At 51.0% G+C, this 26,815-nt stretch overlaps 1 protein-coding gene across 1 annotated transcript in view; it reads right to left on the bottom strand.

Annotated features, from left to right (window-relative positions):
* Positions 1-1,018: 1,018 nt before the first annotated feature.
* Positions 1,019-26,815, bottom strand: part of LOC140388488 (coiled-coil domain-containing protein 3-like) — a 43,044-nt gene continuing 17,247 nt past the window's right edge. Inside the window, exons 2-3 of the mRNA XM_072472763.1 lie at positions 23,910-24,084; positions 1,019-3,154 (exon numbers count right to left, since the gene is read on the bottom strand). Coding sequence (XP_072328864.1) covers positions 2,876-3,154; positions 23,910-24,084 — 454 coding nt within the window. The 3' untranslated portion in view covers positions 1,019-2,875. The remainder of the gene's footprint in view (positions 3,155-23,909; positions 24,085-26,815) is intronic.

The following is a 26,815-nucleotide window of genomic DNA, read 5'->3' as shown; positions in this document are numbered from 1 at the left end:
AAATAGGAATTGTCCAGCCCCTGCGGTAACTACATTTGCATTGCTGACATTTCAATCTCCACTTTGCAGTCCTGGGCAATAATCTTTTGCAGGTCCAGCTGGAATATCAAACATGGCCAAAGTAGTCTGCTGGAATTTGTGCAAGCTTTGGCGGAAAAATGGCAAGAAAAATAAAAAGGAAAACAAAGAAAATTTATCTTGCATTTATGTAGCACCTGACATGACCCAAGGACATCCTAAAGGACCTCATAGAAAATGAAATACTGTTGAAGCATAGCCACTGTTGGAATGTGCAGCAGCTATTAACACAGGGCAGTTAAACAGCTGATTCAGTCAGTTCCTCTCTCCACAGATGATGCCCGACCTGCTGATCTTTTCCTGCATTTACTGTTTTTATTTCAGATTTCCAGCAGCTGCAGTATTTTGCTTTTATTCAAAGCTATCCTCATGTTATTAGAGTAGCAGAAACATTTTGCAACAGCAGTGGAATGACACAATCCACATACTTACTTTACTTTGTTTGGGAGCTAATTTTATTTGTTACTTGCATTTTCTCGTCTTTCACAAGCTGAGAAAGCAAACACATGGTGTGCTCTCAATAGGGTGGTGCAAAGTGCATAAGAAGTGGCATGGAATGGATCAAGTGGTTCTAATTTCCTTCTCCCTGTGACTACAGTATTCAATCTCCACTCATCTCCACACTTCTGTAGAAGAATCATTTCGCCCCGAATCATTAACTCTTGTTTGTCTCCACAGATGCTGTCAGACCTGCTGAGTTCATCCAGCATTTTCTGTTTTTATTTCAATCTCCACTCATGTTTCTTTGAGATCACACAGTTGAGACCAGAAGCTCAGGGTTTGAGGAACCAGTGTCCTAGCATTCCTAATACATTAGGATGCCACTGTAGTTAGTGATGAACCACTACACTGCCATACACAAATCCCAAATTGCCTTCTCCGATATGCTTAATTTAAGTTGTGCTTTTGAATAAGAAAGTAGATGTTGAAATCACGAAACTAGAAAAGATGAGAACTGTTTTATTAATACTATAATTGGATCAAGACAGTTTTGCTTAATAATCAGTAACAAATCTACAGTTGTGTATACACCGAGATCACTTATTACATGTCAGTGATACTTTTACGTCAATTATAACAAGTCACTATCAACACAAATACCCAACTAACCTTTAACATTATTGCCGCGGAGATATTTTGGTTTTAAAGGTCTTTCTGTTCATTTCATGGTTATTTCACTGTGATGTATGTATTGTGTTTGTAATTAAATGAAAACATTTTCTTAAAGGCGAGATGTGATTGTGTGGTTCTCCTTTAAACTAATAGGAACTAACTCCTCCCAAATTAACAGAATAAGCCCAGAGTAACCACCATGCTATAACCTCTCGTGCAAGTTACTGAATACACACCCTCCCCACAGAAAATTATAGATTTGATGACGAATCACAGCATGAGAATTCCTCCCAAGAGTTACTGAGCTCCAGGAGTAAAGACTGCAATTTAAGGTCACCCTCCCCCTCCATTCCCCCATCTGCCAAAGTTGCCAAGCTCCAGGGGAAAGCACACATATAAACTGCAGTATTTTCCATCTAAACTATAAATTCTTAAACAAAAATAAACTAAACCAGATAAATCTGTTCTGGCCAAACAAAGAAATGAAAAAATTAAAACATTATGAGCACAAAGATGGAAAGTGGTTATGACAGGAAGCAATCTACCTAATTTAGTCTAAAGTAACCATGAGCTGAACAATGCTCATCAATGGATTGCTGGCAATGGTGGTTCAAGTTAACTGGCCATATTTGGGAACCGGGAGCAGGTACAGCAAGCTTCAAATAAACGTGAATCAAATTGCTTGGCATTGATTACCAATCCCACCACAGAGTATCAGTGATATATTTAATGACTGAGAGCCTTTGTCCATGGTCATTCTGGCCAGGCCATTTTCCCACTCCGAGGGTAAGATGTTAACTCACTCGTTCACTCGCACAAAGTTAATATCAAGTCCACAGACTTTAGCCACCTCGTCCAGTTCTACAGTGGAAGTTACATAGAAAGTAACAGGCAACTAATGTGTTGTTGGATACAGGAATAGCAGAGCGATGATGTTATAATGTACTGAAGGAGTTTAGAATATGTGATGAACAGTAAGATACAAGCTGAAGTGATCTAATTGGAATGCTATTGATAATCCTTTTCTGTTTTATGACATACAGTTGATGATTTTTCCTTTAATTTAAAATATTTCTGAGCTTTACTATTTACTTACAGAAGGCCACTTCAATCGCAAGAGATTGCAAAATAAATGTATGCATTTAATATGCAATGATTTTTGTTTAGTGAGCCAAGTCAAGACTACGAAAATGGATATTTGTTCCCTTTGTAAACCTGTCTATATTAAGTACTACAATAGTTGTTACATTATAAACTACACAGAATAAAACTCTGTTTACGAATATGCTTCTTCTCAGACCCCCAGTACATCAGAAAAATTGCCATGGTGCAATTTATTGTTTTTTTAAATCAGCCACTGTTTTCTGAGTGAGACTGCCAATTTAATGACAATTGGAACAAAATGTTCTCTTTTTTTTGCAATGGGAACCCATGCCTCCTTCATCCTGTTCACTTAGGACTTTTACAAGTGTTAATTAAAAACAAAAGTTGATTTAAAATGTTGGAATATTACAATGCAATTCTGAAAGCTAAATAACACACTTTGTTTTGTATTTTGCTGCACTCTGCTGTTACCTGGAATGGCTAGGCACTGTGGGGTTTCCACATGTGCTGTCATGTTTCCACTAGGTAAGGGGAACATTACACCTCTGATTTATAGAATATTGCAAATGAATCCTCAACATTACAGTTTATGGCTGACTGGTTTCTTCAGGAGCTGCTTGCCGGTGTCCTGTTTGGCAATCAATTTCCCTCTCTCCTTCTGTTCCTTCTGCAGGATCTGCTTCATGAGTATTGCTTCTCGCTTGCTCTCTTTTTTCACCTGTCGAAGGGAGCGCTTAATCCTCTTCACCTTCTCGCGTAGATGATTGTTGGCCTTTTCAAGAGATCTCACTTTCTGGGAGAGCTTCCGCACACGATCTTCCTCCTCATAAAGCGCCTTCTGCACAGTTGAGCACAGGAGCTGAAGGAGACATTGGAGACATCTATTAGAATACAGGGCATTGCGATTTCTGAATATTTACAGCGGTTCTAATAGGATGCCCAGGTAAAATGACTATAAAATAGACATCTACTTGGTATAAAAACTGCGAGATTCATAGTACTAGATTTTAACATTGCCATTATCCCTTTAAAATAAATTGGTCACCACTGGTCTTAACATATCACCAATTGAGGCATTTTTGTAAGGCTGTATATAACGATTTGTATTTTTTTTTGATCAACTAGGCATTTGACTTAGGGCAGCATGGTGGCTCAGTGGTTAGCACTGCTCCCTCAGAGCGCCGAGAACCCGGGTTCGATCCCAGCCCCGGGTCACTGTCCGTGTGGAGTTTGCACTCTGTCCATGTGGAGTTTTCACATTCTCCCCGTGTCTGCATGGGTCTCACCCCCACAACCCAAAGATGTGTAGGGTAGGTGGATTGGCCACATTAAATTGCCCCTGAATTGGAAAAAAAATTTAAAAAGAAAACAAGACTTTTGACTTATGTAGTAGCCCATTACCATGTCTAAGAGTCTCCAAACCACACTACTTGCAAATGTATACAATTCAAGCAAAATGTCTACTTGACCAATCCAGAGTTCGCACTCTCCATGGACATATGTAAGTTACCCAAGTCCAAAGAGCTTCGAGTATTTTAGGAGATCCAAGGCTTAGAAACCCTGAGCAGTGTACAGGGGTGATGCGAGATATTTTTGGCAAAAATTGCACAGTTTACGAGTATAAAATACTGGGAAGCTTCCGAATGCAAGTCCAGTTAGGACCACTGCTCCTTTTAAACACTAGTTGACAGTGTTATCGGAGCCAAACAGGAAAAATCCTGGGTCCCAGAGTGTGGTCTACACAACCAGGTTCCATTGGCTGGTCAATCATCAGTGGTGCCTGGAGTGTAGCAGACCTTCCTGCTTAAAGTATTGGATTCCCGACTAGATTGCCAGTTCCAAATTACCATCACCAGGTACATCGTTTTACAATACCCTCAGCTCTGAGGAGATCCTGCCTACGCAGCCACTTATATAAATAACATTGACTAGTATAAACTAAAGGTCCACAAAATTCAATTCTGTAGCCCCTGTCATTTTGGAGCTACAGCACTGCCATTTTGATACCAAAATGGTATCTGTGCTGCGTGGACACTTGTGGTGTAACCCACATCGGACGTCATTTTGGGTAAGTCAGTAGCAGGGGTCGTAGGAGCGAACATCAGAAGTATGTAGACAAGGCAGGTTATAGGAACAGGAGTAGGTCATTCAACCTGATATCATCAGTTGTGACACCAGTCAGCGTGGAACACTGATTTAATACCAACGCTGCCATTTTGGACTTCAGTGCTCCACGAACACCCTCTCTTAAACACGCACAATTAAACATGCAGCAGCAAGGACCCTCCTCACCAATTCCAAACAAAGAGATCATCAACTATTAGGACAGATGCTGCTTAATTTCTATTGATTCTGTCTGAGTTTGTAAAAGAGCTGGCGGTTTGCAGAACTGTTTAAAGTTGGTGAAGTTGACATGGAGAGATGATGCATATAGAAAATCCTTGGTTCCGACTTCAACCATTCTGGTCAAACCACTTGCTCCCAGTCATGGATGGAGTAGTTACCATCCCCTTAGTCTGCATCATGGAATGGAGGTTGAACAGAGACTGCACAAAAGAGAGCAAGCTATGCACAAGTGGAAGAAAAAGAGAGGGAAAAGGGTTGAGGAGGCCTGATCCACCCCACGGTCTTTGGAAGCATTTCTCTTACTTCACCCTAAGCCAGGAGCAGTAACTGTTTTATGAAAGAGATGCTCATAGAAATCTGCAACCAGACTTGCAGCCTCAGAGCAGGTCTTGGCTGATGCTGCCAGTGGCTGTGAAGGTGACTATGGCCTTGAACGTCTTTGTTTCAGGATCCTTCTAGGCTGGAGCAGTCAGCATCTCCCAGTCCGCTGTCTTCTGCTGGACAAGGGAGGTTACTCACACTCTTTATGCCAAATGAGGCAAGTTCATTGTCTTCCCACTCTCTCTCAAAAAAGAGAAACAGAGGGCGTCATTCTCCGACCCCCCGCCGGGTCGGAGAATGGCCGTTGGCCGCCGTGAATCCCGCCCCCGCCCCCGCCGAAGTCTCCGAAGGGAGAAAAGTCGGCGGGGCGTTAATGGCGCCGCTGCCGCGGAGAATGTCACGGGTCTGCGCAAGGCAGCCGATTTTCGGCCTGCCGATATTCTCCCTTCCGGATGGGCCGAAGTCCCGTCGACGTGATGACCGTTCACGTCGACGTCAATCAAACCTCCTTTTCATCGGCGTGACCCGGTGCTCCAGGCTCACGCCGACCAGCGAGGAGGTGAGTGACGGCCTGGGGGGTTGGCTCTGGGCAGGAAATGGCGTGGCCGCAGACTGATTGCCTGAGTAGAGGTGTGTCTCGGCTTGTGTGTGTGTGCGGCGGGGGGGGGAGGGGGGGGGGGGTGGTTAGAGTAGGCTGGGCTCCGGGGGAGTGCCGGGAGGGGGTCCGTGCCGGGGTGGAGGTTGGGGGTTGTGGAGGGGGTCCGTGCCGGGGTGGAGGTTGGGGGGGGGGGGTCCGTGCTGGGGTGGAGGTTGGGGGTTGGGGAGGGGTTCCGTGCCGGGGTGGAGGTTGGGGGTTGGGGAGGGGGTCCGTGCCGGGGTGGAGGTTGGGGAGGGGGTCCGTGCCGGGGTGGAGGTTGGGGGGGGGGTCCGTGCCGGGGTGGAGGTTGGGGAGGGGGTCCGTGCCGGGGTGGAGGTTGGGGAGGGGGTCCGTGCCGGGGTGGAGGTTGGGGGGGGGTCCGTGCCGGGGTGGAGGTTGGGGAGGGGGTCCGTGCCGGGGTGGAGGTTGGGGAGGGGGTCCGTGCCGGGGTGGAGGTTGGGGGTTGTGGAGGGGGTCCGTGCCGGGGTGGAGGTTGGGGGTTGGGGAGGGGGTCCGTGCCGGGGTGGAGGTTGGGGGTTGGGGAGGGGGTCCGTGCCGGGGTGGAGGTTGGGGAGGGGGTCCGTGCCGGGGTGGAGGTTGGGGGTTGTGGAGGGGGTCCGTGCTGGGGTGGAGGTTGGGGAGGGGGTCCGTGCCGGGGTGGAGGTTGGGGGTTGTGGAGGGGGTCCGTGCCGGGGTGGAGGTTGGGGGGGGGGTCCGTGCTGGGGTGGAGGTTGGGGGTTGGGGAGGGGTTCCGTGCCGGGGTGGAGGTTGGGGGGGGTCCGTGCTGGGGTGGAGGTTGGGGGTTGGGGAGGGGGTCCGTGCCGGGGTGGAGGTTGGGGTTTGGGGAGGGGGTCTGTGCCGGGGTGGAGGTTGGGGGGGGGTCCGTGCTGGGGTGGAGGTTGGGGCGGGGGGGGGTCTGTGCCGGAGTGGGTGATGGGAGGGCAAATGAGTTGGTCCACCTGGCCAGGTGCCAGCCTTCAACAGTTGGACCCATGCGGTCCATGCCACCTGGCTGGGGGGAGGAGGGGATATGGGCAATGATGACATGTCGTCGTTCCCCTCCCCCCCACCAGGTCGTCATGTTTTCAGATCATCCAGCGATGTTGGCCGCCGTGGTGGCAGCCGCTCATGTCTATGTTGCCCTGGATGAGGAGGAGGAGGAGGAGGAGGAGGAGGAGGAGGAGGAGGAGCGTGCCAGAGAGGCGGCGCAGGCTGCCGCAGAGGGGCAGGCGGCAGCCGCCCAGGCTGGAGGGACACCTGACCGACAGGACGAGGAGGGGGAGGAGGACGTCGCGGCCCCACGGCAACGGAGGCACCCGAGGGCGCCCCGTGTGTACCGGCCCCGGCAGTCATACCAGGACCTCACGGACCGGGAATGCAGGAGGAGACTCCGGATGAGCCGGGAAACCATGGCACACATCTGCCACCTGCTGGCACACCTGTCACCGCGTGGCACTGGCGGGGGACACCCTCTCCCCGTGTCCGTCAAGGTTACGGTGGCCCTGAACTTTTATGCAACGGGGTCATTCCAGGCACCGAGTGGGGACCTGTCCGGCATATCGCAGACATCGGTGCATCGGTGCATCCGGGCAGTGACAGATGCCCTTTATGCCATGGCGCACCGCTACATCCGCTTCCCCGTGGACCGGGCCAGCCAAGATGCCCGGGCCGTGGGCTTCTCTGCCATTGCCGGGTTCCCCATGGTCCAGGGCGCGATCGATGGGATGCACGTCGCCGTGCGGCCACCTGCAGATAACAGGACCGTGTTCACTAATAGGAAGGGGACCTATTCGATGAACGTACAGGTGGTCTGCGACCACCGCATGATGATCCTGCACGTCTGCGCCCGTTACCCAGGCAGTGTACACGACTCATTCGTGTTGTCGCGGTCATCCATCCCCGGCATGTACGAGGGACGCCATCCCCGGCTGAGGGGCTGGTTGCTGGGCGACAGGGGCTACCCATTGCGATCGTGGCTGATGACGCCTATACGGAGGCCACGCAATGAGGCGGAGAACCGCTACAATGATGCCCATGTAGCGACAAGGGGAGTGATCGAGAGGTGCTTTGGCGTGCTGAAGATGCGTTTCAGGTGCCTGGACCTCTCTGGGGGCGCCCTCCAGTATCGGTCAGATAGGGTCGGCCGCATCATTGTGGTGTGCTGCGTCCTGCACAACATAGCCCAGCAGAGGGGCGATGTGCCGCAGGCAGAGGAGGGCGGAGTGGAGGAGCAGCAGGAAGAGGCCCAGTCCTCCCCAGATGAGGGGGATGGGGGCAATGGTCAGGGCAGACGGGGTAGACACAGACGGGTGGCTGTCCACCGTTACAGGCTGGCCCAGCGGGCACGGGACAGACTGATAGACGCCCGCTTCACTGACTAGATGGGCGTGGGAATCGGGTAGTATGGCCACAGACCGCACACCATGACAACAGCCGACCACCCACACCCCCCACCCATCCATCCACCCAGCACCATCACCCCCCTCCCCAACCCCACACACCCCACCCGCATGCACACCACCCCCCCACTCCCAATTGCCGATCCACCGGCGGCACAACGGGCCGGGCTCACCCAGTTGCGGGTGGACGCGTGTCTATCGCAGGCCATGGAGAATGATGACAGCCCGCCTCCGATGAGCTCCTGGCTCTACATCGTTGGACTATGTCTGACCCATGGCCACTGTACCACCATCCACCCGGACCATCCCTGCATGCGGCTGTGACACTGCAGCGCACGGTCCCGTCCTCTGCCCGGGGGATGTTGATGGCGGCCCAGGGGGAAGGGGGCAGACTCACCTGGGGCTGAGGTAAGACCACCCCTCACACACACACTTGCGCTCAACGTACATGACACCCCCGCACACTTTGGACAGAGCACAAAGGCAGCTTCGGTAGGTGTAACATTGACTTTAATAACCAAAGGAGTTCATGCACGTGCCCTAGCGCCTAAAACTCATCTGTGCCCTGCACCCGTGCCAACTTACTCAGTGTCTAATTGTTTGGCCTTACGGGCCCTTTGACTACGTCTACGTGGTTCCCCAGACGGTACAGCAGAACTGGAGGTGGACTCCTGTGATTCCTGCCCTCTGACACTGGATCCCTTTGGCGGCCGTTTCCTGGGGCGTCCTGGCCTAGATGGGCCAGGCTGCGGCCCGGGCGACTGGGATGGCGAGCTGCCAGCCTGTCCTGCCCGTTGCCCACCCGATGCACCTGGGACGGAAGGGGGGGAGTCCGAGGTGTCGCGGTGTACCGGGACCTCCCCTACAGAGGGAGCCGGGACGGACCACACCACCTCCTCCTCCCTCGGGGTGCCCGATGGCCCCCAGGCCTCTACATGGGTGGGGGATGCGAATGGACTGGCCATCCGACGCGCCCCCGACATCTGGCGCTGCCAGTCCTGGAGGCCCGTGCTGGTATCGACAGGGGTCTGCAGGTTTGCAGCCATGGAGCCCAGGGGGTTGTCGAACCCTGTCTGCGACAGTGCGACGCCAGCTCGCACATGGCCACTGGCGCCGATGCCCTCAGCGATGGCCTGCTGAGACTGGGCCATGGCCTGCAGAGACTGGGCCATGGCCTGCAGAGACTGGGCCATGGCCTGCAGAGACTGGGCTATGGCCTGCTGAGACTGGGCCATGGCCTGCTGAGACTGGGCTATGGCGTTGAGCGCCTCTGCCATCTGGCGCTGGCACTGGCTCATGGCCTCCTGTGAGAGGGCAGCCATTTCCTGGGCCACAGACGCCGCCTGCACGGAAGGCCCCAGGCCTCGCAAACCGCTCCCCATGTCTGACACCGTCGCACCCATTGCCTCCACCGCGGACGCCACCCGTGCGGTGTCAGCCTGGGTGGCACGCATGACCGGGACCACTCCCAGCTCCTGGACGCGGGTGGACTCCTCCACCTGCGACCGCAGCCGCCGCAAGCCACCCGTCACCCTATTCGCTCGTCTCCGTGTCGGTGGTTGCATCGGATCTATGTGTGGGTGTGGTAACTGCAGGAACCCGGGATCCATCTGGGCGGCAGATGTTCGCTTGGCCTGGGCTGCCCTCCGACCGCCCGGTCCCTCTGCTGCTCCTACCTCCACCTGCTGTACCGGGACGGCTGTGTTGTGCGCACCAGTGAGTGTACCAGACGCCTCATCACTAAAGTGCCCAACCGTGGTGAGTGTTTCTGCGATGGTGGAGGGTGTTGGTGACAGCAGTGGCGTTGTGTCGTGCTCTTCGTCCCACTCTGAGTCCATGGCACTTTGGGGTGGGGGTTCGTCTCCACCCATCCACTCTGAGTCACTGTCCGGTATTTCGTCTTCCCGGGTAGGGGTGTCCTGGGTAGTGCTGTCCCGGGTAGGGGTGTCCTGGATAGTGGTGTCCTGGGTAGTGGTGTCCTGGCTCGGATGTGACGGGGGCCTGTGGCTGCCCCCCTCATCGCTGGGTGGTCGCTCCCGCACGTGACGGGGGTGTCGTCTCCCTGTTGCTCCAGGTCTCTCCGTCTCCCGTGGTCTCCGAGGGGCATCCTGCGGGCGTCGCATGCTGGAGGGTTCGGGTCTCTCCGTCTCCCGTGGTCTCCGAGGGGCATCCTGCGGGCGTCGCATGCTGGAGGGTTCGGGTCTCTCCGTCTCCCGTGGTCTCCGAGGGGCATCCTGCGGGTGTCGCATGCTGGAGGGTTCGGGTCTCTCCGTCTCCCGTGGTCTCCGAGGGGCATCCTGTGGGCGTCGCATGCTGGAGGGTGCGGGTCTCTCCGTCTCCCGTGGTCTCGGAGGGGCATCCTGCGGGCGGTCTGCATCTGCGGGGATGGGTGCCTGGACGTTTGGTCCTGCGATACACAATGAAGCATGCATGGTTAGACATCAGGCAGTGATCAGGTGATACGGGAGAGGGGGATATAGGGGAGGGGGGATATGGGGACGGGCTGTTGGTGGCTCACTTGCTCGTGGGGCCCCGACCTCTGCATCAGCAACCTCCCGGTCGTCAGGTCCGCCAGCCAGTTCCAGGGCCCTTTCCTCGTGTACGGTCAGTGGCCTCTCATCAGCGGGCCCTCCTCCAGTCCTCACATGCTCCCTATTGTTGTGTGCGCGCTTCTCCTGGGGGGGGGGGGGTGGTGGCAGGGGTAAAAGGCAACAGTGTTAGGCAGGTATATGAATGCACGCCATCGGTTGCGCGTGCATTGCAGAGGTTAAGGTTAGGGCTGGATTCACTTGGGGATATGGGGGATATGGGGGAGGGGGGATATGGGGGATATGGGGAAGGGGGGATATGGGGGAGGGGGGATATGGGGGATATGGGGGAGGGGGGATATGGGGGAGGGGGGATATGGGGGATATGGGGGATATGAGGGAGGGGGGATATGTGGGAGGGGGGGATATGGGGGAGGGGGGGATATGGGGGAGGGGGGATATGGGGGAGGGGGGAATATGGGGGATATGGGGGAGGGGGGATATGGGGGATATGGGGGGGGATATGGGGGAGGGGGGATATGGGGGATATGGGGGAGGGGGATATGGGGGAGGGGGGATATGGGGGAGGGGGGATAAGGGGGAGGGGGGATATGGGGGATATGGGGGAGGGGGGATATGTGGGAGGGGGGGATATGGGGGAGGGGGGATATGGGGGAGGGGGGATATGGGGGATATGGGGGAGGGGGGAATATGGGGGATATGGGGGAGGGGGGATATGGGGGATATGGGGGGATATGGGGGAGGGGGGATATGGGGGAGGGGGGATATGGGGGAGGGGGGATATGGGGAGGGGGGGATATGGGGGAGGGGGGATATGGGGGATATGGGGGATATGGGGGAGGGGGGGATATGGGGGAGGGGGGGATATGGGGGAGGGGGGGATTTGGGGGAGAGGGGATATGGGGGATATGGGGAGGGGGTATATGGGGGATATGGGGGGGATATGGGGGAGGGGGGATATGGGGGAGGGGGAAATATGGGGGATATGGGGGAGGGGGGATATGGGGGATATGGGGGGGGATATGGGGGAGGGGGGATATGGGGGAGGGGGGATATGGGGGAGGGGGGATATGGGGGAGGGGGGATATGGGGGAGGGGGGATATGGGGGAGGGGGGATATGGGGGATATGGGGGAGGGGGGGATATGGGGGAGGGGGGGATATGGGGGAGGGGGGGATTTGGGGGAGAGGGGATATGGGGGATTGGGGAGGGGGTATATGGGGGATATGGGGGAGGGGGGATATGGGGGAGGGGGATATGGGGGATATGGGGGAGGGGGGATATGGGGGAGGGGGGATATGGGGGAGGGGGGATATGGGGGATATGGGGGAGGGGGGAATATGGGGGATATGGGGGAGGGGGGATATGGGGGATATGGGGGAGGGGGGATATGTGGGAGGGGGGATATGGGGGAGGGGGGATATGGGGGAGGGGGGATATGGGGGATATGGGGGAGGGGGGAATATGGGGGAGGGGGGATATGGGGGATATGGGGGGGGATATGGGGAGGGGGGATATGGGGGAGGGGGGATATGGGGGAGGGGGGATATGGGGGAGGGGGGATATGGGGGAGGGGGGATATGGGGGAGGGGGATATGGGGGATATGGGGGATATGGGGGAGGGGGGATATGGGGGAGGGGGGGATATGGGGGAGGGGGGGATTTGGGGGAGAGGGGATATGGGGGATATGGGGAGGGGGTATATGGGGGATATGGGGGGGGCGATATGGGGGAGGGGGGATATGGGGGAGGGGGGAATATGGGGGATATGGGGGAGGGGGGATATGGGGGATATGGGGGGGGATATGGGGGAGGGGGGATATGGGGGAGGGGGGATATGGGGGAGGGGGGATATGGGGGAGGGGGGATATGGGGGAGGGGGGATATGGGGGAGGGGGGATATGGGGAGGGGGGATATGGGGGAGGGGGGATATGGGGGATATGGGGGAGGGGGGGATATGGGGGAGGGGGGGATATGGGAGAGGGGGGGATTTGGGGGAGAGGGGATATGGGGGAAATGGGGAGGGGGTATATGGGGGATATGGGGGAGGGGGGGATATGGGGGAGGGGGGATATGGGGGATATGGGGGAGGGGGGATATGGGGGATATGGGGGAGGGGGGGATATGGGGGAGGGGGATATGGGGGATATGGGGGAGGGGGGATATGTGGGAGGGGGGATATGGGGGAGGGGGGATATGGGGGAGGGGGGATATGGGGGAGGGGGGATATGGGGGAGGGGGGGATATGGGGGAGGGGGGGATTTGGGGGAGAGGGGATATGGGGATATGGGGGACGCTCACCCTGCCTGCTCTGACGAGGTCGTTCACCTTCTTGTGGCACTGGGTGCCTGTCCGTGGTGTCAGGGCCACAGCGGTGACGGCCTCTGCCACCTCCCTCCACAGACGCCGGCTGTGGCGTGGGGCAACTCTGCGGCCGTGCCCGGGATACAGGGCGTCCCTCCTCTGCTCCACCGCATCCAGGAGCGCCTCCACATCGCGTGACTCGAACCTCGGGGCTGAGCGACGGCCAGCCATCAAGTCGGGTGTTGCGGTCGGCTGTTCCGGTCGGGTGGGGGGGAGCTGCGCGGCCTTATGAGCCGTCACGCCGTGCAGCGCGTATGACGCTGCACGGCGTGAACCACTGCGCAAGCGCGGATCCCGTTACGTCGCTGCTAGCCCATTTCGGGCCGCAGACTATCGGCCCATTTTTATGACGTGACGCAAGTGGGATTTGCGCCGTTTTTTGCGCCGATCGGCGGAGTTTCCGCCGATAACGGAGAATTTCGCCCAGGATTAGCGTGCACATGGCTTTTGTCAGTCAGGTCGGGGAGCTCCAATGTGCAGGACGACATCGACAGCAGGCACGTGGCTTTGCAGGTGCCGAATCTGAATGCAGGGATGCATTTCAACAGCAAAGACTGAATTGCACTGAATGTGCAATTGCTCTGTGACCATTCTCAGAATATCATGTAGATAACTATCGGTAATTGTGATGCATTTATTCTGATCCAACCTGCTGTTTCCTCATTAACTGAGCAACCAGGTTGAACCAGAGGGTGGCTGCTGGGTGACGAGGGTTGTCCCTGTGTCTCATGGTTCTGCTGATTGAGCCCAATCACATGTGGCCTACATGTGTAGGTTGAGAGCCATGTTACCACATGAAACATCATGGAAAACATAATTGGGGAGCTCAACAACAGTTTTGTTGCGCGGAAATACCACTATTCTATAGGAGCCCCACAGTGCTGGTCAAATCCCCTGTCCTAATCCATTGTGGTGTGCTTTGCCTGGCAAGCAGGAGGAGTAGGCAGAGGAGGAGGAGCATGAAGAGAATGGAGGACTGTGCGTGACCACCTCAGAAAACTATGATTCCAATGAACACAAGCCCCAAATTCCCATTCTACAACAATCTACAACCTTTCTTCTGTCACTGATCATCAGCACAATCATTCCAAACCAACTTTAACAAACAACCCATCCAATAATCATTGCAAAAGTCAATTATTCATCCTTGTGCATTCCATTCAGGCCTGCGTTGAAGGTTCCTTTGCCTGCCCTGGTGTACCTATGACTGTTGAAAGGCTGCTGACCTTCAGTGGGGGAGCTCGCAGGATGCTCTTGAGAAACTCTGGGCACTTGGACTACACCACCTTGCCCTGGGTGGAAGCACTCTGTGTTGGCTGGCTGACAGGAAACAGAAAGTGCTTCAGCAGAGTGGGAATAGTGGGTGGACAAATGTTATTATCCTGTGAGAGGGCAGCAGTTAAAAGCTCAATGGAGCCACTACCAGTCCCTCCGGGCTGATCCTCAGCAATCCTAGTAACCTGCTGGAGGGCAGATTGCTGGACTGCTATGAAATCTTGCAAGCCCTTTGGAGTACTGGTATCTACAGCCAGCCTGAGCCTTCATTGCAACAAGCTGAGGTTCTCAATATGAATTTCCAGTTGAGCCGCAGATATTGTGCCCCTTTTGTTTGTACTGTCATGGAAACTGAGACATCAGTCATTAAACACTGCATTATGTTTGGGTCCACAAGTGCTGTCATGGGATTGGCTACCACCTCCAAGCCGAAAAGAATGGGCACTCAGCTCCATGCACAGTCCTGTGCCAAGTTGGTGGCAGATTCCCGCTTGCTCCTCGATAGTGATAGCAAGCTCCCTGACAGTGCACCGAGTGCATCATTGTACATATCCTTCAACTTCTTCATTGGAGTCTTGAACAGCAGAAACCCTGTGCGCCCTCACACTCTGATAAGGTGGCTCCTGTGCTAACCTTTCCCCATCCCTGGCTGCAGACCAGTCATGCCCAGTGACTCACCAATGATCAGATCCTGTCTCTGTGCTACTCTCTAATGTTCGTGCAATGCTGGTATTTGAGCTGGTGGTTGGAAGAGTGAAATTAAATCTTCAACATCAGTCTCCTGCTCCTCCTGCACTTCAGACCTCCTGCGGCAGTGATTTATCAGGTGGCAGTACTTGGGGAATGTGAGGAAATGTGAGGAAAAAGGCACAAATGTAGGGTTGTAGGACAGGGAGGTAGGTGAAAAGCAAGAGGTACATTACTGATGTCCCTTACCTGGTCTGGCCTACATGTGACTCCAGACCCACAGCAATGCGATTGACTTTTAACTGACACTCAGTTCGAGGGAAGTTAGGGAGGGGCAACAAATGCTGGCCTTTCCAGCAATGTCGACATCCCATGAAAGAAGGAGAAATGACATGCATTTGCACTTTGTAAATCAGAAAAGATTGTGGGATGAAAGGGAAGTTGGTTCTGAGAAGGACGATTAGGTAAGAGCATACACTCATCTTTTATGATTTCAAACCCACAGCTGACCACGGCCCCAGACATTGCCGTTCCAATACTGGTAAACACCATCTTCCCCCATGGGTGTGAGAGACTGCAGACGTGCATGTCCCCTGCTGGTTAGATGTTGCTGACTGAGGTTATGTGTCATCTTATACTGTAAGAGAGAAAGTATCACTGAGTGCATTGCAATACTTCAGGTAATGTGGCTGCCATGGTTTCACAGCTAACAGTGTGCAAAACCTGTGATACGTGGGTGTGAGGCTTGCAGTAGTGCTAAGTGTCTGAAGGTGAGGCGAGACCATTAATCCTGATGGAATGTGTTGTTAAGTGTGTGGCGGGCAGCTGAATAGAGCATTGCATCAGGCTATTGATTGATTTGGAAGGATTTGAAGATGCATTTGAAGATGCATTCACGAACAATGACCACTCGTATTTGGTGATTAAACTTCTTCCTGCACAGCTATCAGCTACTTCTGAAAGTTTGTCAGTAAGGCTCCTTGTGGGAAGAGGACCTCTCTCCTCCTGTCTGGCTTCTGCACTATTATGTTCAGTGCATGGTAGAAAACCCTGAAGCACACTCATTGCCTACTAGCACTATTTTCACTGTCTGGCTTCTGCACTATTATGTTCAGTGCATGGTAGAAAACCCTGAAGCACACTCATTGCCTACTAGCACTATTTTCAATCATCTTCCTACTCAGATTCTCCTCTATAAATGTTCCAGTGCCTGATCCCCTTTAAGAGGTGTGCTCTGTTTTTAATACAGGTGACTTTAAATGGTGCCCCCACTGCACAAGTTGGAGCCCCTTGCTGAGGCATGTAGTTACTCAGCACCATATTTGGAGCTGGGCTACAGGCCACCATCATAATTAACAGGAAGTATGCAGTTTACATGCTGCCTCCATTGCTTTGAATGGATATGGATTGATCGTGTGATGCAATTCCATTTTCATGGCAAATGGGTTATCCAGTTGACGTCTAGTTTTCCACAAACACTACAACAACTGGTTCTATTCTTCCCTATTACAAGAAGTGATTTACAGGGCCCCCAGCATTACTCTGATTGACTTTGTTCTCTTCTTGCTTTGACGATATAGTTCTCCTGCCCAACCACCATATTATATCAAATGATTAACCTGTCATGTTACAATCATTGAAATAAAAACTGAAAATGCTAAAAGTACTCAGCAGGTTATGGCAGCATCTGTGGAGAGACACAGAGTTAACCTTTCAGGTCGATGATGCTGCTACAACCTGCTGAGTATTTCCAACATTTTCTGTTTTACTTTTAGCCAGCTTTTTGATATTACAATATTTGATTCAATCCCCCATAATAGTGATTCAGTAAATTTCACATATTACAATTAATCCCTCTGCTACGATGAATGACTCAGTCCCTCTATATTACAATGGTTAACTCAGTCCCCACATTACAAATCTAACCCCCAACATTTATTGTGGCTGATTTAACTCCTTAGTATTTACAGGTTCAACCCCATATATTTGCAATGAATTCTCCAGTCACTCCAACCTCCCCGTATCACAAGTATCAATTCTGCTCCTTACCATCAAAAACAAAGTTGTAGCCACTTATTGTACACGTTACAAAGATATTTAATAGTTCAGTCTCTGGAACTGTGATTAATTTACCAGCATCTATATGAAGCTGTGTTCTACACTTAAATAAATATATAATCCTTAAGCAGGATGTGACCAATCCACATTCTATAGTCAAACACAGATAAAATCAAAGACAAATGTTTCCTCTTAAAAACCATTGATCCTTATCAGAGATGAAAACATTCTGTAGGAACTGCATCGGGTCTCTATACTACAGCCAAAAGAAACACATTTGACAGTTTTCATTTTCTTCAGAGCATTTTTAAAAATGGAGACAATTACCGCAGACTCTGGACTGTGCTGTTTACTTGACTGTATATTCCTGGCTTCTGGACTGTGCTGTCTGCACAGGTGTGTTCCTTGGTTCTAAACTGGGTTCTCTACAAAGATATATTGTTGAGACCCAGACTATGATTACTGGGTTGCAGTTTGCGAATTGCTGGAATCTCAAATTGGTTTTCAGCAGCCATTCCTGCTTTCTACATTGTGCAAAATAATCTCTGAACCCATAACGTTCATTACAGAGTGTTTCATGAAACATTATTTTAAGTTACATAAATCATGATTCGGGGAGGCGAAACAGCCTTCATTCTTAAAGTTTTCATAGACTTGTCATCTTATGGAATATTCTTGGGAAGAAAATTGGTCTCTGGACATTCTAATAGTATTCCATCTTTGCAGCGATGTTAGTAAAATTCCAGATTTCATTAATTGAATTTAAATTCCAATTGCTGCCTTTAATACACACACACTAAAAATTAGGCCAATTGAGGCTCTTATGTGGCCAGTCAATGGTCATTTGAGGTCTTCTTCCGGCCGCCACTAGTATTTTACCGCTCCCTAAGGCGGCAGCCCAGAGGCACCAGGTAGCCTCTCTGCGGGCTTTGGGTGGGTGAGGGGGGACTTTCTGATTGGCCCCAATGATCACCAGCACTTCCTACCTGCACTCTGGGCCTTTGTGATCACTGTTGCTGTGGGAATGGCTGCAATCCTAGAAGTGACCACAATGCAAAGTGGCGCGGCTGGGACCAGACAGCTGCTATCCCTCGGGTTAGCCAGCAGCTCCTGGAGGCAAAGCGGTGGTGTAGGGACTGGTTTAGCACAGTGGGCTAAACAGCAGGCTTGTAATGCAGAACAATGTCAGCAGCGCGGATTCAATTCCCGTACCGGCCTCCCCGAACAGGCGCCGGAATTTGGCGACTAGGGGCTTTTTACATTAACTTCATTGAAGCCTACTTGTGACAATAAGCGATTATTATTATAATCGTATTGTCACTGGACTAGTAATCCAGAGATCCTGCATAATCCTCTGGGGACCTGGATTCGAATCACTCCACGGCAGGGGGTGAAATTTGAATTCAATAAAAAAAAAATCTGGAATTAAATGTCCAACGATGACCATGAATCCATTGTTGATTGTCGGAAAAGCCCATCTGGTTCACTAATGTCCTTTAGGGAAAGGAAATCTGCCATCCTTACCTGGTTTGACCTACATGTGACTCCAGACCCACAGCAATTTGATTGACTCTTAACCACGCTCTGAAATGGCTGAGCAAGCCACTCAGTTCAAAGGCAATTAGGGATGAGCAATAAACGCTGGCCCAGCCAACAATGCCCACATTCCATGGAAGAATGAAAAAAAACATCCTGCCTAAGAGTGGAGGAAACAACATAAAATTGAGTCATGAATTCCAGTGCAGGCTTAGGCTGGTTTGCTCCTGACCTTCCAGCCACTGGCTTCATGTAAAATTCCAGACAGCATATCCACTGCATGTTTTGCTCATCACATCTCTCTATCTACAAATTGGCAGCATGGTAGCATTGTGGATAGCACAATTGCTTCACAGCTCCTGGGTCCCAGGTTCGGTTCCGGCTTGGGAACCCCGTGTGTGCGTGGGTTTCCTCCGGGTGCTCCGGTTTCCTCCCACAGTCCCAAGATGTGCAGGTTAGGTGGATTGGCCGTGATAAACTGCCCTTAGTGTCCAAAATTGCCCGTAGTATTGGGTGGGGTTACTGGGTTATGGGGATAGGGTGGAGGTGTTGACTTTGGGTAGGGTGCTCTTTCCGAGAGCCGGTGCAGACTCGATGGGCTGAATGGCCTCCTTCTGCACTGTAAATTCTATGATAGTCTATGACAATGAATATCCCATCCATGAGAAGACTTTCTCCCAAAACAGGCAGGGATGGACCATGAATTTTCCCAACTTTCGAGGATGAAAGTCCAGTGCGGCTCGATTGCCCAATGGTTAGCGCTGCTGCCTCACAGCTGCCTCCCCTGCAGCAAGTCCACCAACGGTAGTACCATAAAATCCTGGACTTCCTTATACATCAAGTATATATCAATGCCTCACAGCACCAGGGACTAGAGTTCGATTCCGACCTCAGGTGATTGTGCGGAGTCAGCACGTTCTCCCAGTTGTCTGCGTGGGTTTCCTACGGGTGCACCGGTTTCCTCCCACTGTCCAAAGATGTGCAGGTTAGGTGGATTGACCATACTTTCAGAGGGTCAGTGTAGGCACGATGGGCTGAATGGCCATCTTCTGCACTGTAGGGATTCTATGGTTCATCGAGACAGGACTTCCAAATTCTTTCCAGGTCAGCTGGCCCGACCAACCCCATCCAACTCCCTCCCCCACCAATCCTCAGGGATCCGGGGCCCCAATCACAGCCTGAATCCCACTGATGAGTCCCATGTATCTACCGGGAGGCCAGTGCTCTGATTGAGGGGCAGAGATTTCACCCCAGGCGAGGGTTTCTTGAGACTGATCAGTCACTGCCACGTCCTGGTATTTCCAAAGTACCAGCGCACACCTCCTGACAGATTTGGGGTAGAGTGGATCAGAAGGCCCATTAATTTTCAAGGCTTCTTCATTTATATCCCAAAAAGAAATCAGAAATCACTTTATCTCCCGGGGTCAACTTTGCTTCTGTGTTCAATGATTGGCTTGTGGGCGAGGCTACTGCTTGACTAATCTGATATCAAAGAACAAAGAACAAAGATAAATTACAGCACAGGAACAGGCCCTTCGGCCCTCCAAGCCTGCGCTGATCCAGATCCTCTATCTAAAACTGTCGCCTATTTTCTAAGGATCTGTATCCCTCTGCTCCCTACCCATTCATGTATCTGTCTAGATACATCTTAAATGACGCTATCGTGCCCGCCTCTACCACCTCCGCCGGCAATGCGTTCCAGGCACCCACCACCCTCTGCGTAAAGAATTTTCCACTCATATCTCTCTTAAACTTTTCCCCTCGCACCTTGAACTCGTGACCCCTAGTAATTGAGTCCCCCACTCTGGGAAAAAGCTTCTTGCTATCCACCTTGTCTATACCTCTCATGATTTTGTAGACCTCAATGAGGTCCCCCCTCAATCTCCGTCTTTCTAATGAAAATAATCCTAATCTACTCAACCTCTCTTCATAGCTAGCGCCCCTCCGTACCAGGCAACATCCTGGTGAACCTCCTCTGCACCTTCTCCAAAGCATCCACATCCTTTTGGTAATGTGGCGACCAGAACTGTACGCAGTATTCCAAATGTGGCCGAACCAAAGTCTTATACAACTGTAACATGACCTGCCAACTCTTGTACTCAATACCCGTTCCGATGAAGGAAAGCATGCCGTATGCCTTCTTGACCATTCAATCGACCTGCGCAACCACCTTCAGGGTACAATGAACCTGAACACCCAGATCTCTCTGTACATCAATTTTCCCTGGGGATTTTTCATTTAATGTATAGTTCGCTCTTGAATTGGATCTTCCAAAATGCATCACCTTGCATTTGCCCGGATTGAACTCCATCTGCCATTTCTCCGCCCAACTCTCCAATCTTTCTATATTTTGCTGTATTCTCTGACAGTCCCCTTCACTATCTGCTACTCCACCAATCTTAGTGTCATCTGCAAACTTGCTAATCAGACCACCTATACCTTCCTCCAGATCATTTATGTATATCACAAACAACAGTGGTCCCAGCACGGATCCCTGTGGAACACCACTGGTCACAGTTCTCCATTTTGAGAAACTCCCTTCCACTACTACTCTCTGTCTCCTGTTGCCCAGCCACTTCTTTATCCATCTAGCTAGTACGCCCTGGATCCCATGAGACTTCACTTTCTCCATCAGCCTACCACGGGAAACCTTATCAAATGCATCAACAGGAGATCCAATCAATTTTCATGCTCAGATCTCATTAACATTGAATAGGCAAGTTCACTTTGTAGGAGGATGGGAAATCTGCCATTTACAAACATTGAAACAATACCTTAAAGGGAAGAATTGTGAAGGTCAGAAGGTAAGAGCAACAAATTGAAATGACAAGGAAGTACAAGCCCATCAAGCCGCAAAGAGTTGAACTTAAGAAAGGCCTTAAGGCTTAAAAATCACAAAATAATGAAAAAAATGTCATTGCCAGAAATACATCCAGCTTGATCCATCTGAACCTCATAATTCCGTGTAAATGGCAGCCTTCTTCTGTGTATGACCCATGATTTCTGGATGGTCTCCTTAGCTAAAGAAGGATGTTCTTGCCATAGAGGGGGTGCAGCAAAGATTTATCAGATTGATTGCTGGGATGGCGGGACTGACATGAGGAGAGATTGTGTTGGTCCAAATTATTTTCGCTGGACTTCAGAAGAATGGGGGGGGATCACATAGAGACCTATAAAATTCTAAGAGGACTAAACAGGGTGGATTCCGGAAGGATGTTCCCGATGGCGGGCGTGTCCAGAACCAGGGGTCACAATCTAAGGATACGGGGTAAATCTTTTAGGACTGAGCTGAGGAGAAATTTCTAAACCCAGAGAGTGGCAAGCCTGTGGAATTTGTTTCCACAAGAAGTAGTTGAGACCAAAAGATTGTACCTTTTCAAGAAAGAGTTAAATATAGCCCTTGGGGCTAAAGGGATCAAAGAATATGTGAGGAAGGTGGGAGCAGGTTACTGAATTGGATGATCAAACATGATCACATTTAATGGCGGAGCAGGCTCGAAGGGTCGAATGGCCTCCTCCTGTTCTTTTTTTCTATGTATCTATGAATCCTGATTTAAACAAAAATTTAAAGTCAAACGACATCCTCATTGGAATATATTCAGTAGGACCCTGCCTATTTCTGGCAGCTGCTTCACCAATTTGGTTGAGGTCCACTGGAAAATTGGGGCAGGCGAATATCAAGAGGTAAGCCAGCAATTACATTTCTTGTTAAATTTTTGTCCCGTTACCTGCTGTTCATATTGCGAAACAGAGCGGTAGGTGAAAAAAAGAAACAGTTCTTCTGGCTGTGGGAAGGTGTCTTAGAAATCTATTTTGAAATTCTTCCATTGTAGATGTGCCCCCTCCCCACATTTCCACCACTACAACAGAGTAAGATCACTGGTGAAAATTACAAATATCCCAGCGCCCCGACATTACATCGAGTTTAAATTAAATACATCAACTGAAATTAATAGCTAGAAAAACTGAAAGTGGAGAACACTTGTACAGAGGCAGCCAGTCAGAATTTAAGATAGATTCTTTCTCGAGCAAACTACACTGCAATTGTTATTTTCCAAACGAAAGACCATTCTACATTGGAACCGTCTTTTCAAATTTATTTTTTGCCCTTTGATTTGTAAATGCATAAAGTCAGGGCTCCTGGTGCCACATCACTGGTTTATTTATATTCTTCAGCAATGTGGAATGACTTTGGATGTTTCAGCTCCAGTCAGGGAACTTTTTGTTTAGGCTGAGTCATTTAGTCGCCTTGGTTAGTGTGCCTGTATTTAGGATGTCAGGGCACTGGGTTACAGATTGGAGAAAAGAGCCAAACACTGGGGAGATAATTGTCCTTTGTCATGGGAGTGTCCCTTTAAGAAATGTTTTGTCTTATCACATGGCTTCAGTGATGCCATTGTGTGGGAGAAGCTGGGCTGTGGCTCTGAATTTTACTTTAGTTTTTGAGCTGGGAACTGTTGTGTGGCTCTGAGTTTCATTTTTACAGTTGGCTGCTGTATTCAGACAGACAAGTATCTTGAAGTGCCTCTCTCTACCTTCAGTTTAAAAGCTGTCTCCAGATGACTTGATAACTTAAAAGTGATAACTGTTTTCTGGAAGGAATTCAATCCTACTGTTTTGGTAAAAGGGTTTTCTGGTTTATGGGATGTCGTTGTTAAATTGGAACAGCTTAAAGGGGGAAATTTATAAAGAGTTATACATAGAGTACTGCAGCTTCGTGGGGTATTTATGTTTGTCGTTGATAAAAATGCTTACTGTGTGTGTTTATTAAAATGTTGACTAACTTCGTAGGATAAACATTGTTTTTGATTAGAAGTGCTTAAGGCATACTTAAGGTGTTGAGTAACACCTGAAAGGTAGGCCCTTATTCTCCTCACAACCAAAATCTATATATAATTCAAGGTCAGGTGAACTCCATGATATACTTTGGAGTTTTCTAAACCCTGGCCCATAACACCTCTCCTCAGCCTCGTTAATAGGTATTTAAAAAAAATACAGTGAAGTCGTAAAAAATCCTGCTCCACAGTACAGTAAGTGGAATAAAAGTCGCCATAGCCCCGAGGGCCATTGGCTGATCTCCACCTTTGAGAGAGAGAGAGCTGACAGGTGGTGATCAAAGTAAAATGATGCTGGACTTATCTTTTTGGTGACTGTTCCAGTGGTCACTTTAAGGGCAGGTTTGGGCAGCTGGAGAAACTGACCACTGCATACATGAGGCAAGATGAGGTAATTTGCTGTCCAAGAGACAGAGGTCTGAAAAGGCATGAAGCCCTGGTTTACCTATGTAATAGGCCAAACACCTGTTTCAGACCCAAGATGCCTTCTAACCTAAGCTGCAACACCATTTTAGCACAAGAGAGCAAGCAGAACCCCACCCTGTTAGACCTTTAGCAAGTTCTAATTTTTAAACATAGACTTTTACTTATTCAATATAGCCCTACCCGGTTATCCTCTTGCCAATCCCATTCCGGCGTGTAGGTGTGATGATGGGAGCCACTGGTACAGTTAGAGAACTGGAAGAGACTTGCAAACATTCGCTTGTTTTCGGTAGTGTCTGGGAAAATTGGATCCTGGAAATTGATTCCGTGGGGCACAATGTTATAATTCTCATCCAGCCTGAAATAGAATAAAAGTTCATAAGGCTATGCAAGAAATTGACAAGGTACCTACTACAGGATACCCCTTCCTGTTTGTTAAACACTGTAATCTTCCAGAGGCTGATGGTGCATCCGTGATAATGAGAACCTTACAGATACATATTTCAATTTAGAGTCTCCCCAACATGTGCAGGACTTTGGCAGAATCGCAATAATGGACTCTGCTTATTTTTGCATTTACAGAGAATAGAATTTGACTTCTTTGGGCACCATGAAATAATGATTCAGTTACAAACAAATGGGGTTGTGGAACGTGATTCTCAAAGCACCATAAAATCTAGACTGCCATGTAATAAAAGCATCATTTGCACAAACCAACAGGCTTAGATTCTAAGAGGAGTAACAGGGCAGGAAGAAGGACAGAGATTGTTTTCAGGATGTTTTCTTCAGAAGAGGAAGAAACAGAGTGGGCATTGGGTAAGAACCCGTGTCAGGCTTTCTAAAGAGATTGGACAGTTGCTGCTTCTACTTACTGAGGGCCAGAAAATGTTCAATGCTTATTTAGAATTGAGCACGGTAATATTAATGCAAAAGCAAAATGCTGCAGATGTCGGAAATCTGCCGATATAGAAAATGAAAATATTTAAGTTTTCAAAAGTAATAAGAACTTTCGTTGCCAGGTTTATAAACTTAATTAATCTCTTCTGCACAATCTTCATTGCCATGACACCGTTCCTAAAGTATGGCACGCAAACTATTCCAAGAGTGGTTTGGCAATGACCTATCAATGTGTGGGTTTGGATCAGGATGTAGGGTGCGATTCAGCCACCGTTTTGCGTCCGGCGCGGAGCCAGGCACAACAGGAGAATGCCCGGAGAACCCCAAATCGGGTTCCGCGCCAGACGGATTACAAGTCAGCCGACTTGCTATATCCGGCGCGATCTGGATCACGTCACCGAGGCAGGGTCCAGATAGTTTTACTTAAATGAGCCATTAGCCATATCCCACCAAATGCACCCGAAACCGGATGTAGATTTTTTTCTGGTGAATCGCGCCCGTAATCATGGTTTGGTTGCTAGGGGCGGGATTTACCGACTGTTCATGCCAGTGGGAAATTCCTGTCCCACGCCGGCGCATGGGTTTCTCGGTGGCAGGGGGTGCTGTCAATGGGAAATCCCGTTGACAGCAGCGAGACAGGTAGATCCCGCTGGCGGGCCGCCTCCCGCCAAAAAAGACGTGGTGGGTAAATCCCACCCTAGAATTCTCATTTCTGTAGTCAGAAGGTACTGGGTTCAAACCCAAGTTCCAGAAAGAGGTTCCAGTGCAGTACTGAATGAGTGCTACGGTGTCAGAAACACCATCTCTCAGATGAGATGATAAACTGAGACCCTGGCCGGAATTCTCCCGCTATGGCGATTCACTATTCCTGTCAGCAGTGGACCCCCGCCCATGGGTTTCCTGGCAGGGTGGGGTGGCTTCAATGAGAAATCCCATTGACCAGCGGCGGGAAGCAAGAATCCAGTTGCCAGGGAATGAAGCGGTGCCGAGAAACACAGGGCTGAGAACTGGAGAATCCAGCCTCCGATCTACTTGTTTAGCTGGTTGTAAATGTTTTGTGACACTGTTTAAAGAAGGGTACAGTATTCTGATATCCTGGGCAACGTTCTTTTCTCATCAGAATCCGATTATTTGGTCATTCTATCGCTTGCTATTTCTATGATCTTACCCAATGGCTATTGTCTGCTGTGTTTGTCTGCATTACAATCAGAATTATGCTACAAAAGTAAATTAATTAGTTCTGAAGCATTTCGAGCTGACCAGAATATTTGAAACACGCTAAATCAACGTAAGGGGCGGGATTCTCCGATCCCCGCCAGGTCGGAGAATCGCCGGGGGCTGGCGTGAATCCCGCCCCCGCCGGTTGCCGAATTCTCCGGCACCGGATATTCAGCGGGGGCGTGAATCCCGCCCCCGCCGGTCCCCCCCCCCCCCAGCGATTCTCCGGCCCGCGATGGGCCGAAGTCCTGCTGCTGCAATGCCTGTCCCGCCGGCGAGAATCAAACCACCTCTCTTACCGGCGGGACTAGACGGCTCGGGCGGGCTCCGGAGTCCTGGGGGGGGGGCCGCGGGGTGATCTGGACCCGGGGGGTGCCCCCACGGTTGCCTGGCCTGCAATCGGGGCCCACAGATCCGCGGGCGGGCCTGTGCCGTGGGGGCACTCTTTTCCCTCCGCCTCGGCCACAGCCTCCGCGATGGCCGACGCGGAAGAGACACCCCCCCCTGCGCATGCGCGGGGATGACGTCAGCAGCCGCTGACGCTCCCGCGCATGCACGGACTTCCGCCGGCCGGCGAAGTCCTTTTGGCCCCGGCTGGCGTGGCGCCAAAGACCTTTCCCGCCGGCCGGCGGCGCGCAAACCACTCCGTCGCGGGCCCAGCCCCTCAAAGGTGAGGGCTTGGCCCCTAAAGGTGTGGAGAAATCCGCACCTTTGGGCTGGCCCGACGCCGGAGTGGTTCCCGCCACTCCATTTCGCCGGGACCCCCCGCCCTGCCGGGTAGGAGAGAATCCCGGCCCTGATCTTTCTCTCTTCAAAAGTGGCAAATTGGTGGACAATGATGCAATGATGTTCTCATTTGAAGAGAGCATCGGGACAAATATTATAGTAAGGGGAGAGGCCTACACTTTCCAAATTCATGCATTAATTTACAGTTTATGATTAACAGTTTGTTAACAGTAGCTGGTTGTTGCAAC

Source organism: Scyliorhinus torazame, chromosome 13, assembly GCF_047496885.1.
Source record: "Scyliorhinus torazame isolate Kashiwa2021f chromosome 13, sScyTor2.1, whole genome shotgun sequence".
Taxonomy (NCBI): domain Eukaryota; kingdom Metazoa; phylum Chordata; class Chondrichthyes; order Carcharhiniformes; family Scyliorhinidae; genus Scyliorhinus; species Scyliorhinus torazame.
This window is presented reverse-complemented; position numbering and strand designations above follow the sequence as displayed.